General features: G+C 32.2%; 1 protein-coding gene across 2 annotated transcripts in view; it reads right to left on the minus strand.

Annotated features, from left to right (window-relative positions):
* ATRNL1 (attractin like 1) overlaps nt 1-17021 on the minus strand; it is a 1271094-nt gene that overhangs the window by 1123962 nt on the left and 130111 nt on the right. For both annotated transcript variants that reach the window (XM_074233580.1, XM_074233579.1), the window contains exon 9: nt 3-186. In XM_074233580.1, the coding sequence (XP_074089681.1) occupies nt 3-186 (184 nt within the window). The remainder of the gene's footprint in view (nt 1-2; nt 187-17021) is intronic.

The following is a 17021-nucleotide window of genomic DNA, read 5'->3' on the forward strand; positions in this document are numbered from 1 at the left end:
ACCAGGTTCTGGTATTAACTTCATATCTATAAAGGTCATCTACTAGTCCATATTTGTTGCCTGGTAAAGCTTTATAACCACCATGTACATAAATGGACTTTGTCATTTCATCATACACACTTGTGTGGCCATATCCACCTTGCACAATTGCTCCTTTTGTTTCTGGAACAAGCCAGGTATTAGATACTACAAGAGAAAAAATAAAACATTGAGAAAATATTGCACATCTAACAGTTAAAAATACAACTACACTATAAACATAATCTCTGAAAACACCTGTTAATGCATTTTGTATTTTGTCATACTAACCACAGGGTATATATGAAATTGAAATGTGACACTAGCTACTTATGTGGGAAAAATAGAGACTTTATTATACTGAATAAGTATATGTGTGTGTACATATATATATATATATATATATATATATATATATAATCCTTTAAAAAATATTAAATGGAATACAAATCAAAATAATTCTGAGATTTCATTTCACATATGCCAAATTGGTAAAGATAACAAATACTGGATGGGACTGTGGAGGACAGGAACACTAATAAAATGATGGAAAAGCTGTAAATCGGTCCAACCATTTTAGAAAGCAATTTAGAATTATACTAAGGAAGTGACTCAAATATCCATAAATGTCTGAATATCATCAGGACAGATATCCCACTCTAGGCATATGTATATCCTAAAAGCCAAAGATAAGAGGTTCCATATAAACCAAAATATTAATAGAAATACTTCTATGGGAGGAAAAAAACTGGAAACAAAGTAGATAGACATTAATTAGGGAGTGGTCTAACAATATAGTATATAAATATAACAAAATATTAGCATAAATGAATGTATATGAATAATTTAGAGAAACATGGTATAATCTACATGAACTGTTATAGAATAAGCTAGAAGCAGGAAAACAATATACACAATATAAATGAATGAACAGAAAGACAAAATGCTAAGTTATTGCAATATTCAAAGTCTAATTTCAAAAAAGGGATTAGAACCAGTATTTCTTATTCCTTTCCTATAATATCAGATTCTATCAATGTGTTGTTAGTCATGCTTTTTCTCAATCTTTTTCATTCATTATTATAATGAATAGTTTATTGAATTTTAGACAAGGGAGAAAATATTTGGAAATGAGAGTGATATAAGTACAAATAAAAATCAAGTTTAAAATATCATATAAAAAAGCATTTTAGACCAGACTTGTTTCATTGGCATGGGCACTCCTGATGAGGTAAATCCTTCTACTTAGTCTTAGAACAGTTGCCTGGAATACTTTAAGTGACTAAGTCAAGATCAACAGAGTCAGTATATTTCAAAGGACTTTCTTTCCAACTCCAAACCTAGCTTTCTATCCACTATTTCATATATTTCATATTTTGATAGATTCATATAGTTTAGCAACTTAAGAACAGAATCAAATGAAGCAAAATTATTTCTGAGAAAGAGAAGTAGAGTGTGTTAAATCTTATCAATTGATAGAAATGCTGGTTTTTGGAATCAGAAAAACTTAGACTTAAGACTTTCCTTCTCTGCTCAAAATCTTTAAAATATTGAGGATTGAAGTCCAAGTTCCCTTCTAAGCTCTGAATCTATGAATCTAGGATCCATCTTTCTATGCTCCTATATCTGTAAATAAAATGTTAAAGTGTAGCATCTCATTATAAAATGTCAAGGTCCTACCAACATAAATTATAATTTTCAAATATGGAAATGTACAACATAGTCATAGCTCAATAAATACAATTTAGTTCTACAATAGATATAATGAAGAAGATGTAAAATCACAATCCTAAGAGACCTAGGGCATTTTAGATGTCATCTAGAAATAACACAGGAACACTTTCTTTCAGTTATCTCTTAAGTACAATTGAGAAGGAAATCTGTGCTTTGGATCCTTGGCCAAATAACTAAAAGAGTCCTAAACAGAAAGAAGACCGATGACAAGATTTAAAAATGTATATACTGATAATTCTAGAATGATAAAGTGAGCATTGCTTCAAAGTCAATAACATTAGAATTATGGAAAATATAGTTAACAAATTTCTACTCATTTAAACTAAATTCAATAAACAACTGTTACATGCCTACTTTTGTTGAAGACAGAGGATCTAAAGATGAAAAATTATTTCTTGCCCTTGATTAGTTTATAGTTTAGTAAAGAAATGAAACAAATAAGTATAACATGTTACCATGTTGTTTGATTCCCATTTTGTTTCCAAAGTATTCATTGAAAGAGTTCAGGATTAGCTTGTGTTAACTGTATGCCACTTCTTTTTCTTGTTATTCTTTTTGTTTTACTAATTCTGATTTTATCTTTGACAAGTCAACAGTCTAACTTTACAAAGACAACTGATTAAGGGATAACCCCCAAATCAATAACAACTCTTTTTAAAATTTTAATGTATTTCAGGGCAACTAGGTAGCACAGTAGAGTACCGGCCTTGGAGTCAGGAAGACCTGGGTTCAAGTGTGATTTCAAACACTTAATACATACTTAGCTGTGTGACCACAGGCAAATCACTTTGCCCCATTGCCTTGCAAGAAAAATTAATGTATTTTATTTTGTGATATTTTTTGGTCCTCCCCATATCTGGTACCTAACAATGATTTCTCAAAGAAAGTATTTATGAAACAGAGGTACAAGTCTTTTGCTGTATCCACAAGCCTTTGTCCTTTCTCATATCATCTTTCTGAATGATGCTTTGCTGTAGTATTTCTTTCTATTCTCAGTTTTTGTCACTTCCTCTCTGAATTAATAGGGGATATATATATATATATATATGTATATATATATATATATATATATATATATATATATAGAGAGAGAGAGAGAGAGAGAGAGAGAGAGACTTGAATTGAAACATCTTATCCTTTCTCCATAGAATTTCTCACCTTCCTCATCCACAGTAACTGATTTTGGCATAAAAACTGCAATTATTTTCAAAATGTTCCTTTTGCATCATTACCTGTCCTTAGTAATGATGACCAAACATTTTTTTAAAAATGACATTTCTTGAGGCAGCTAGGTATTGCAATGAATAGAGCACTGGTCCTGGAGTCAGGAAGACCTGAGTTCAAATTCAGCCTCAGACGCTTAATAATTACCTAGCTGTGTGACCTTGGGCAAGTCACTTAAGCCCATTGCCTTGCCCCCCAAAAAGACAATTTAAAAAAACCTAAGAAATGAAATTTCTTATTGATAGAGTACTGAATAAAGCTCATTCTCTCAACTACTTTCTTTGGCTCTCCAAGGAGAACCTAGAAGCTATCCTCCCATTTATCAGCAATGTACTTCTTTCTTCTGGTTTGGATTATGGCAAGAATATCAATGCTTGATACTATTCAATTCTTCTATTATTATGCCAATGGACAAAGACTTCATAGCTATAGTAATTTTAACAATCAAATTAAAGCATATGAAAGGTCTAAAAAAGGAGTGTAATGTTGATTTTTTTCTGTTTTGTAGGCTGCCATTGTCAATAGAAAAGACATAGATATAAATTATAATTTCTCACTTAAGTTTAGCCAATGTACTCTTTGTTAGATCACTTCCATCAAAGTAATGATTACTTTTTCAAGTAATCAAGGAGACCAGTTGAACCAAAAAAAAAGTCTTAGGAAAGAGATAGCTACCAAAGGTAACTCCAATTTTGCAATTAACATTCTTTATAAAATCATATGTAACAGATGATGGAAAATTGTATACAGTATCATCTCATAAAACAAATAGAAAAATAAAATAAAACTAAAGGAATCTTGACAGCACATACAATTAAGTTAAATCACTCCACTGGCATTAGAAGAACAAGTAGAAGAAAAATGAAAAAGATTAAAAATAATAACAAACTTTCTTTTGAAATCAAAAACAGTGGAACCACCATATTTAGATACTAACAATATAGTTCTGGATGCACTTGTGGGAGAGATAGAAATGGCACTAGATAGATCAAAAACAATAAAAAGTCAAATTGAACCAAGTACTTACAGAAAAGGTATGTGAAAGCATTAAAGGATAAGAATAAAGAAGGCATCCCCATAAACATGGAGGAAAAAATATTATCCATTAATAGAAGGGAAAAGACAACCAAGATAATCATCAATAATGATGGGTTTTATCCCTGTTCTGTTATGTTATATAACTTTTATGAAAGCTATAAACAAATTAAGGACATTTTTGATAAGGGCACTATTATTAGGTACATGGAGGCTTTCACAAGCAATATGCAGCAATGGATCACATATATACCATTCACAATCATCTGAAGGATACAGAACATAGAAAATCCTATTATGCTCCTAATTAAGGAAAAAAAGTTCCATTTTTAGAATAAAAAAGTAGCCTTTCAGAGTCATTTTCCATGAGGCATCTCACATGAATACTTATAAACATTAGAATTCCTTGAAAGATAAAACAGCAGAAATAACCCTATTATTCATAAAGCAGGGAGCTGTAAACTTAGAAAAAGTAATCATCACTGTGATGGAAGTGATCTAACAAAGAATACATGCTAAAGAGGAATTCCCTAAGGATTTGAGGTATTATCAATGCTCCTGCTTACATAGTGATGACTTTTTAAATCTTATGACACAGTAACACTGACTCCCAAAAGAAAACCACAATCATTTAAAGGAATTTGGCCTAACCATTCACAGAGTATTAAAATAATTATATGAAGGCTAATTATTTTCATATTACAGCATGCATTTAGATGCTATAAGTTATGAACCTTGATCATAATCATGTATATTTAGGATAAAAAAATAAGATATACATGGAATTGGATGAAAGTAGAGTGGGAAGATTGGGCTTAATTGTCTTTAGGAAACTGCATCTCCTACAAGGACTCCAAGAGGTCCTATGAAAGCAAAGGTTCATTTTTAAAATTCCAGTATTCCACCAGTGCTGTTATATATGTAACAAGACATGAAATGCACCAGTCTCTGAAGAATTAAAAGTTAATTATCACATAGATGGCAATGGAGAAACAGAAAACGTGTTCAGACTTCAACATAAAAAGAAGAGGAAGTGAGGGTGAAGAATAACAAGTGCACAGTGAGAGTGCTATAATGACACTCATACAATGTCAGAAGAAAATGAAGAAGATCACTAGTACATGTAATGCCTTTTTTGGTAAACTTTTTTGGTTAGTGATGGGGGACATAGACAAGAATCCACATGAGGATGAGCAGGCATGAATGGATTGAGAACTATACCACTGAGAAAATCATTCAAATCCATGTGAACACAGTACCACTTTAGTATTTGAATAAGTTAAAATGAAATATGATGGCAAACAACAAAATAAGTGCCTATAGATTGAGTAATGTTTAAAATATTATGGAACAGTAAGAAGACTTACAGCAAAGGATACAGAGTTAAATAAGAAGAACAGATAAACATACTTCTGAAGGGAAGGTCTTTTATGGTCCTACTTTGGGGGGGGGGGTAATTGAACATTACAGTATTAATTCAGTCCTCTATAAAATTTATAGTCTATGACTCAAATAAAAATCAAAGTCATGTTTATCCAGAATACCAATGAAACAAAACTGAAAGAAATAGTTAAAAAGGCTAAGTAAGATTAGAGATATAAAAAAATATTTCAAAAGTTTGGCAAAGTGGGTAAAAAATAAAAATAAATTTTAAGAAAATAAATGTAATATATTTGGAAATAAAAAATCAACTGAACAAGTATAAGATATCATCACTTTATCTTCATAACAATATGTAAAAAAGACAGAAATACTATTTTAAAAATGGGAAATTGAAGTCTCAGGTTCCCTGCCCAAGAGGTAGTATGAGTATAAAAATTCAAATTGAGCCCCATCTACTACAAGTTCATTCATCTTTCCATTATATTATACAGCCACTTAGAAAAACAGTAACTTTTTAATCATAAAGGATCTTAAATATATTATCTTATCTTAATAACCATGTCAGGAGTAAGCATTCTTAATAACCATGTCAGGAGTAAGCATTCTGGAGTGAGGATTAGAAATAAAATAGGATAGGCTTCTTTGGGGGGATTTTTTGAGATAGAGAGAGATAGTATTATGTAGTGAACAATGAGTTGACCTCAAAGTCAGAAAGGCATGAGTTCAAGTCCCACCTCTGTCACAAATTTATGGTCCTACTTTTTTTGGGGGGGGGAGGTAATTGAGCATTATAGTATTAATTCTATCCTCTATAAAATTTATATAGAACTACCAGTCAAGCAACTCTCCTTCCCATTGGATTCACAATTAACCTAGCAACTCACAGTGAAATGCAGGAAGTCATTTAACTTCTTATTATGCAAGACAACTTTCTAACATGATAATATTGCAAGGAAGTTATAGTCCTGTATGGGTAGCGAGTTTTCTTATCTGAAAATTACCAATAACAATTTAATTATAAGTATATTCACTATCTCTATACCCCTAGATAAGTTCTTAACCATTTTTTGTATGATGGAACACTTTAGCAGTCCAGTGAAATATATAGATCCAGTCTCAGAAGGTTTTCAAAGGTATAATATACAAACACAAGACTATAAAAAGAAACCAATTATACTGAAATGACTATCCTCATATCAAATATTTTTACAAATTCACAAACTCTAGGTTAAGAATCCTGACCACATCATCCTGATTAACGTCTCTGAGCCTCAGTTTTTCACATATATAATAAGAATGCATTTTGCTGTTGTTATTTCTGTTCAGTCATTTCAGTGTTAGCAAAGATCCTTGTATGATTTGCCAATTCCTTCTCCAGTTCATTTTACAGATGGAGAAACTGAGTCAAAGAGGGTAAGTCATTGGCACATGGTCATATAGCTAGTATCTGTGGCCACACTTGAACTCAGTTCTTCCTGACTCCCAGTCCAGCAGTATATCCACTAAGCTGCCTAGCTACCCCAATACTATAATATTTATTTCATAGTATTATTGTGAGGCAAGTACAGTATTTCAGAAACCTAAAACTGCTATATAAACAGCAAAGCAAATTGTTTTTATGAGAAAATATAATCTAAATATAGCAGGGTTGGCTAAGGGTCCAGTTTTCCTGTGAGGAAAGAATATCTTCCTTCTCAGAGAGAAGAAATGATACTCTCATGGACCTGGGGTTTGAGATGAAAGCCATCATCTTTAGAACAAAGTATTGATCACTGCATTTCACTGTGAGTTGCTAGGTTAATTGTGAATCCAATGGGAAGGAGAGTTGCTTGACTAGTAGTTCTATAAAAATATGCTTCAATCTTGGGGAAGTTTGAATCACAGAATGACTTGAAAAGTTCTTGAAAAACTTTAAAAAAGAGGTAGCTGTATCATGAATGAGGTGAAAGGAGAGATAATAGATAGACTTCCAAAATGCTCTATTGGTAACCACAAAGAATTCAAAGTACTCTGGGGCATAATCTAGTTCTTCTACAAGGGATTTATGGAAATCATAGAGAAGACTCACTCAGTATGAGAAGGGGTTGCTATCTGCACAAGTGAACAGAGTAGTTACTCTGATCAGATACCAGATCAATTGAATAAGATTAGGTATCTTTAATAAAGCAAAAAAGTACCTTAGATTTAGAACTAAAATAATGTTTAGAGTTCTTTGAGAAAAGTAAGGCTGAAAGAAGATGAGTGAATTGTACCAGGTCTCCCTGGAAATAGTTATGAAAGAACTCTGATTTGAGCCTGGAACCTCTGTCTTGAGAACCAGTATTTTTCCTAACTATACCATGCTTCCTTCTTCAAATTCAAATAAGAATTTCATTGTCCTTTCTATTAAACAGATCACCTTAAGTAACAATGAAGTTCAGTTGATGGCTTTAAAGCTATAAAAATCAATGTGGTCAAAAGATGTTATTAATTCATCCCTAAATATACAGCCTCCCCAAAAAAAACCCTAAAGGTATGAGGCCATTTTGAAGCTTTGACTAAAGTAAAACACTAATATTATGCTCACCTTGAGATTCACATTGAGATTCTTCGAAAGTTTATGAGGTATTGCTAACTTAAAGTGAAATAAATTTCCCTCTGGACAAACCCAGAAAAGCTTTATGGTCCAAGTTAGTAAAACCATCCATATAATTCCCCTCCAGAGATTTATAGATTCCCAAAAAGCAATAACTTTAAGAATAGCACAAAAGGGCAAAGGGAAGCACCTTTACTTCCACAGAAGGTCCATAGGAATTTTCATCATCTCAGAATTATAAATAAACCCCAGGTAGCCAGATATGTAAGAAAACATAAACCCACTTATTCTACATGCTGTGGTTCTATTTTTGGGAAAAACACAACTACTACTATTTTACCAGATGAAGTAACACTTACTTTTTTCCTAAGTAAATTAATGCCTAAAGAATTTTGAGACAAGTCCTTTAGGAGAAATGTAGATTTGAAGACAAGGGAGATTTCCCTGCAATGCAGTAAACTGTGGTACTGCATTACCATCACACAAATAACCAAGATTCATTCTATTGAGACTGTTCTAATCAAAATATATCTAAATCACTGAATATTTAAATAAAGATGGTATCATTTTGAAATTTTATCATTTTTAATTATTTTTTAAATTTATCATTTTTAATTATTTCCTCAGTATGAAAACTGGAAAAGTTGGAAAGTTTTGGAAAGCCAAATAAATGTTTACATGTAAGGTATTTTACTAAATGTTGTGACTACAAAGACAAAAAAAACTTTCTACTTTCAACAAACATAGACCACAAATAAAAATTTTTATTTCAATTACATATTTCAGATAATAGATTACATCAGATTATATAAGCACCATAAAACTATAAGTTTATGAATGGATGAAAGATAGACACACTTCAGCATATTCCATCTATTGCTAGTAGTGACAAATCTTTACTATTGGTAAATGCTTTGGTAAGCCTCACCTGATACTTATGATCCTCTGATTATTCAAAAAGAGTCATTGAATAAATTTATACACATTGTAACACCTTCCAAAGAATCTTAAATAATTTTATTCATGCATAGGAGATACCACATTGGAAGAGAGCTTTTCAAAGTGCCATTTTGTTCTACCAAGTCAAACGCTTTAATTTTATAATCAACAATGTTCACTTTTTTAAAAAAATTACTGGGAAAATGGAAAGCAGTTTGATAGCAACAATGCATAAATCAACATCTCTCTTACATAATAAGATACATCCAAGTGAATTCGTGACCTCCTAGATGTAAACAAATTCGAGGAGGATGGGGAAAAAATGCTTTTCAGATCTCTGGATATGAGAAGAGTTCATGACCAAAAAACAGAAAGATCACATAAGACAAAATGGACAAATTTGGTTACAAGTAAATTTAATGATTTTGCACAGACAAAATCAAAGCACTTAAAACAAGAAACTTAAAATAAGAAGTTTTGCTGAAAATAATCTCATTTCTAAGACATAAGTCTTACTTCCAGAAACTATTTAGCCTAGATATAATATGTTAAGGTACAAGGAAAGAACATAGTATGATTCAGGCTCATACCTTAAACAAACAACTAATCTGACAAGGTCATAGCAAGCTCATTTAGGAGAGACAAAAAGGATTCAGTAAGGATTTACCAGAGCAAGTACTCTACCCCAGTTACATCACTCTAAATGTTAAAAGGTTGTCTTCCTCCTCAGTTTTATTTGTCTGTCCTTACGTCCCCTTGCCTCAAGAACAAAGACAATGTGCATTCATTCTTTGGGCATAAATGACAGCAGAAGCACAAACTCAATATATACTTTGTAGGGAAAGTCTAAATTTGTATTATACTCTATACTTGCATGAAGCAAGTTTCACAGTCCTTTGTCCTCTTTTTGGCAGTACTCTTGTTCAACACTTGATACTAATGGTAGCCAACATAAATTTGATATGCAAAAATAAATGAGTGAAAAATTCCATGTACCCTTGTTGTTATGCTTTTCCTCTTATGTACAAGTACTCTCCTACTTCCTTGAACACTTTTCGGTCCCAGTTGAGAGGCAAGAGTTAACTTATATAACAGACAAGACACAAGAATATAATATCTAATACAGAGCAGCCATTTAATAAATGTTTTTATTACACCAATCATTAAAAAAGTCATAAGTGCTTATTTATTGATTGTTAATAGTCACAAGACAAAAAGAAAACAAAAGAAAATACTTATAATGAGGTGAGGAAAAATTTCTGGTTTCCAAACCAAAAGTTTTAATTCCTAATTCTGGCTCTATTATTCACTACCTGTTGAACCTGAGCAAGTCACTAAATCTCTCAAGTCTCATTTTTTGCATTTGTAAAATGAGAATAATAGCATTTTGCTAACTTTTTCATAGAGTGATACTAAGAAAGTTGCACTGTTTTAAAGCCAACACAGTATAGTAGAAAGAGTTCCTAAAGTTGCGATATTCCATTTTAGGGAAAAATTCAAAGGGCTTTGTTATCATCATTATCTGGATTCAGCCACCAGTGAAGGTAACTCATTTACTCACACCCCATTGCTTTTCAGCTCCCGGTTTTTAATGTGTTTTTCACAGGAGCCACTAAGGGCAAGGACTATCTTGCCTTTTGTTTGCATTAGTATATCCATTGCTTAGCACAGCATCTGCTTAACACATAATAAGCTCCTAATAAATACTTGTTGGTGATACAGTTTGATGATTCAATGGATAGAATGCTAGGCCTGGAGTTAGGAAGGTTTGAGTTCAAATCCAGTCTCAAATACTAGCTATGAAACCCCGGGCAAGTCACTTAACTTCTGTTTGCCTTAATTCACAGGAGAAAGCCATGACAAACTACTCCAACATCTTTGTCAAGAAAACCTAATCAACAGTACTAACATATGGTGGCCCCCACAAAGAGTAAGGCACAAAAACTAAATGAATGAATGCACATGAACAAAATACTGCTGACTGACTGTTTTGTAACCATAGGATGAGGAATAATCCTGCCTTTGTCATTTCCTGTTTGGTTTTGGGCATATAATTTAACCTCTTTGGACTTCCTTTTCTTAATCTGTAAAATGAAGGATCTGTAAAGTCCCTTCCATTTTTATATTTACAATCTTATGATCCCATTTCTACAAATTGAAATCTACCTAAGGGCAGGTACATATTTCATTTTCCCCATCAAAGATTCAAGAGCTTCCCCCCCCCGCTATTATTCTGAATGTTAGCTTCTTAGAATAAGCATCCCTTAACTCAACAATCTAATGGAATCTGTCAGCAATCACTAATTATATACATATATACTTTTTTCTCACTATATTTATTAGTAATTGTAATTTTTTCTCTTTTTGTACTATAAATCCCTTAAGAGCTATAATCACTTCCTTTGTCCAGGCACAGTTTTTCCTTATCCATCTGACTAATTTGTTCAAGTTTTTTATTAATCTCTCCAAAATTACATGTATTTTGTTCTCTACATATACTATGTCTTCTCAGTAGAATATAAGCAAAGGGTTGTATTGCTAAAACAGAACTTTTCATACAGTAGGTGCTATTTATTTAATTGAATTGAATATGGCTGTTACTTCTGAGAATTTAACACAAGTATAATAAAATGAATATGTCTCTTGAGGTTTTAATAAACTTAATTAAAAAACTCAAAGTCGGGGTGGCTAGGTGGTGCAGTGCATAGAGCATGGCCCAGGAGTCAGGAGTACCTGAGTTCAAATCTGACCTCAGACACTTAATAATTACCTAGCTGTGAAGCCTTGGGCAAGCCACTTAACCCCATTGCCATGCAAAAACCTAAAAACAAAAATTCACAAAGTCTACCCTAGTAATACCTTATCATATCATGGAAATATTCTGTATGCAAGACGATTATGTTGGTAAAGTATAAGCTCTGAATGACTTTACTAGAAAGACTTCAAGTGGCAGGTTGGACTTGTTTTCTATGGACTTACCTTGGAAATAGTTAACAATATATTAAAAATAGCAATGATAAAAATAACTGCAACTGTCATAGTGCTTAGAGAATTAGAAGACACTTTACATGTATTATCTCATATGATTATCAGAATGATCTGAGTGTTACAAGTTGTTATAATAATCACTTTTCATACAAGGAAACTGAGGCTGACAGAGTTTAAATGATTTTCTAATGTCATGAGATATGTAACTATATGGAGTCGGGTTTTCCTGACTCCAGATTTAGATTTTATCCATTGCATCATGTAGATTACCAAAATGTAGCATCTGTGACATACAAAAAGTTCGACATATTATCTGGCTATTTAATCATTTTACTAATTACTTAAAGTTAATCAATAAAAAAAAAGATCAATGGCACTTTCAAACATCAAATCCCACTTCACAGAGGCCTCTCAATACTCATATGCCCTTGGAAGACTGGGTGTTCCCAACAGATGGCAAGAAACTTCTAATAAGGGGCTGATTACTCAGTCTAGAACAAAGAGACTTATCTATACCCATATCTCCTCTTCTAGGGTAATCTAGGCTAAAGGGAGAAATCCACTGCTACCCAGACCTGTCAGACTAAAACAGAATGAGCTGAAACTCACCTAAAGAGCATTTTTATTGATTAGATCTAAATTTTCCATGTGGAGTAGGTCTCACCCTTTATTTCATTTTCTCATCATCCCTGCACTTCAAGGCTGTCTAATAGCCTACAAAAGTTGATTTCTGAATGAGGGAATAGCAGGGAGAAAAACTTTAGTACTAATTCAATGACTATTTTTTTTAGATTTTTTTTTTTTGGCAAGGCAATGGAGTTAAGTGGCTTGCCCAAGGCCTCACAGCTAGGTAATTATTAAGTGTCTGAGGTCAGATTTGAACTCAGGTACTCCTGACTCCAGGGCTGGTGCCCTATCCATTGCACCACCTAGCCGCCCCATTAATTGACTATTAATATAAGAGGAAAACAAACATTTCTCTCATATTGTTTAATCACCCTCTGATTATAAATACAAGCATACATAAAATAGAGAGAGATAGAAACTCATCAAATATATGCATGCCAATGAAACAGAAGTCATCCAGGGCAGAGTCCAACTGGGAGAAGGGTTCCTTATAGATGATCTTGCTTGAGGACATTATTGTGTTGATGCATAAAACCCCAGTACACAGCAAATAATCCCAGAGTTTGAACTATCTACATAAGAAAATTGAAATGGATAAAGAAAATCTATTATCCAACAATTATACAAAGTTAATGTAAACCCCATGAACATAACCCATAAATACATATGTTTTGGATAGACATTGCAAATATGTAAGTAGGAATTGAATAGATAAGTGGGCTAGGGCGGCTAGGTGCCACAGTGGATAGAACACCGGCCCTGAAGTCAGGAATACCTGAGTTCAAATCCGAACTCAATTACCTAGCTGTGTAGCCTTGGGCAAGCCACTTAACCCCATTTGCCTTGCAAAAATGTATAAAAATAAATAAATAAATAAGTGGGCTCAACTGCATTTGGAAAAATGGCAATGCTTTTAATGGTACTAAGCTTCTCCCTGAATTAAAGGCTCATCTTTTTATTATATTTCTTGGTGAGGCAGTGCAATAAATGAATAGAGGACTAATCTTTAAATCAGGAATTTCTAGATTAAACCATCTGAGACAAATACTTGCCTGTATGACCTGGGGTAAGTCACTTGGGAGCCCTCATTTCCCAAGATCTTTCTAAGATTGTAATCTGAACAAGCAGGGGAAATTCTTCACTGAAGTTTCTTACACTGATGAATAAATAAATCAAGTGAGGGAAAAAAGTTCTCCTGGTATGCTCTGCAGTTTTAATGCATGAAATTTCATAGTTTCTAAGGAATTATAGTTGAAGATTATTAATGCATGAAGAGATGCATGGATTATACTATGATAATAATTTTGTGCAGGATATATGCTATAAAATACATTATCAAAGAGCAAGTGATGACCAATGAACTCTCTGCTATTCTGATATCTGTACATCTAACATATTGGGTAAACCACCATTCATGTTCCCCTTCTCCCAAAAGAGAATTTACACAGAGAAGAATCAAAAAGGATAACAAATGTAAAGAATGAAATCTGAACCCATATCAATTATATTACAGAACAACAGAACCTCAAACCATTGAGCATCTCAATCAAAAAGGATCTATAATTGCTGATTCAATTATAAATAAACAAATAATAAATAAATAAATAAATAAATAAAGTTAGCAAGAAGTAGTGATTTAGGTGTATATTTTAACTTTTTTTTTAAAAAAGCAGTCATAGTCAACTGAAATTATGACTTATCTCTGCCTATGACTCAAACAATCTAGGCCTATCAGCAGTATCTTTGATCTAAAAATAACACTGATAAGATTTGGAGAACTACTAATTTCAGGGAATTTTTAAAAATTGTTCCATTTTATTGATCACCTTCAGTAATTAAGAGTGGAATAGGCTATTAAAAAATTTATAATTACCCTAGTCAATTTCTAATTAGCTTTCTTTTTCAATATCTTTCCCTGAATTATTGATTTAATAGATTTTATATCCTAATATGAAATCATCTTGCTTCATCAAATTCTCTTAAAACAATATATTTCTTGTTGGGGTAGCATTCTCAGTCGACAAATGGAACAAGTATCATTTTAATCACTTTTAAATTGGAAAGTATCTATACTATCAAAATCAGTCAAGAAAAATAAAATATTTGTAGCACCACTAACTCAATACTAAAACTAGAAAGAAAGATAACCTCCCTTTGGAGATAATCATTCCCCTTATAACTAAGATGATAAATGACCCTAATACTTACATTCAAAATGGCCCTACTTTTCTATGATCATTCTCTAAAGTACCACTTTTTAGCAGGGAGCTTAATTCTTCTGACAACCACTTTTATTTGTATTTATCCACATTGTTTTATATATTTTTATTCTATAGTGCTCTTCATGAAAATTCTTTTGTAAAGGCTTTTTCTTCTACTTTAATATGACAATCATAATCAAGCTACATTTTTAATGTGATAAAGTGTTAAGGGAAAAGAATTGGGGATATTTTTATTCTTTCTAAAAGAGGGTTTTAATAATACTTGAAACATTTTCACTCAGACAGTCCTTTCTAGGAATCTTTTTAGTTCTATTATCCTTCAAATCTTGGTTCTGCCAATTATGTGACCTTAGGCAAATTCCCCTCATTTCCCTCAACTGCAAAATTTGGGAGTTAGATTAGAAGACATAATGTCCTTTCTTACTGCTTTCGGATTTTCATCTTATTCCATGTACCACAAGCAATTTGTAAATGATGTAATATCTAACATCCAATTAAATACAGCATAGAAGATTTCACAGAATCTCAGATTTGAAGATAATTTAGTCCAAGAATTTATTCTGTACCGTCATCAACAAGTAATTATTTCCTCTTTGACTCCTGACCTCTAATAAGGGATAACTCCCTCCCTCTTAAGTGTACCTTTCAAACAGTCCAAATTACTAGGCAATCTTTCTGCATATCAGACTAAAACCTAATCTCTCTGCATCATCTACCTCTTGTTCCCAGGTCTGCCTCATTGGGCCAAACACAACAAATGTAATTCTCTTTCCCCAGAACAATCCTTCAAATATTTGAAAAAAATTATGTTATTTCTCAATTCTATCTCTCCATTCTAACACCCTCAGGACTTTTTAATCAATCCATATGACATAATCTCAATTCTCTCCATCATCTTGGTTTCCCTCTTTAATATCCTCTCCAGGTTATCAAGGTCATCCCAAAAAGATGAAGACAGACCTAAAGAAAATCTTTATACCCTTCTCAGACAAGATACTATGTAACTTCACCACTCCATCAAGCAATTGTGCAATAGAGTTTTTGAACTAAAACTGTCAAGATATTTTTAGATTTTTGATTCTATCATCTAATATGTTAACTACCCATTCCAGATTTGTGTCATGCACTTATCTGAAAAGGATGTCATTTATTCCTTTTTTCCAAGTTAGTGACAGAATTGTTAAACAGTATAAGATAAAAGGGATACTGGATCACTGTCTTCCTTCCAAATTACACTGAAGCAATGATCAATAAATCCGAGATTCTTTCACCTATAACATCAATATGCTTAATAAAATTTTTCTAACATCTGAATCTAGCTTTTGTTCAATAACTTTTCAAATTAAAAAGTTATAAAACAATATAAATTGTGTATTATGTGTTTTAATATTAAACTATAGGCTATAGTGTTAAAAAACCATTTATAAATAGAAAAGGCCCGTTTTGAACTTTAACATGTTTCTAAAAATCAATTTAGAACGAAAATAAGGGTGATTTATTTATTTGGGGGGGATGCTAAGAAATGGGGTTAAGTGACTTGCCAAGGTCACAGAGCTAGGTAATTATTAAGTATTTAAGGCCGGATTTGAACTCAGGTCCTCCTGACTCCAGGGCCAGTGCTCTATCCATTGTGCCACCCTAGCCAGCTCCAGGGTGATTTGTTTTTAAATAATATAATGAAATAACCTTATAGTTATGGATCCAAAAGACCCCAGAATTCTATTTGAAAACTATCTAAGCGATGCCATTGCAATTAAAATGTCATAACTAAAAATGGTTTTCTTCAGTTATGTGTATATATATATACATGAATCCATATATGTGTACATATGCACATATATATCTATCCACCTCTTTTAAAAATATTATTACCCCTTCTCTTGCTAATTCCCAATATATAATTAACATAATTAATCAACTTGGAAAAGTTTCTTACAAAATATCCAAAACTACTGATCAGCAAATATTCTCAAGGCAAAAACAAAATATTAATAAAGGCATATCATAAATTCCAATTATGATACAAATAATAATCTAATTAGAATAGAATTAAATTCTTTAAATTAAATGAAACAAGAACCCTTTTCCCTTTACAATTAAATTAATAACTCTAGTTTTACAGAATTCTAACAAGAAAATTTTTATTCTTTTTTTGGATCTTCAATACTAAACAAGTGACTTATTTCTTCAGTCAACTTTTGACTAGTTTAAAATTCATCATTCAGAATATTAAATGTATATTATTAAAGAATGTGTGAGAACTAAAAATCAGATCT

This window comes from Macrotis lagotis, chromosome 4 (assembly GCF_037893015.1).
Source record: "Macrotis lagotis isolate mMagLag1 chromosome 4, bilby.v1.9.chrom.fasta, whole genome shotgun sequence".
Lineage (NCBI taxonomy): Eukaryota > Metazoa > Chordata > Mammalia > Peramelemorphia > Peramelidae > Macrotis > Macrotis lagotis.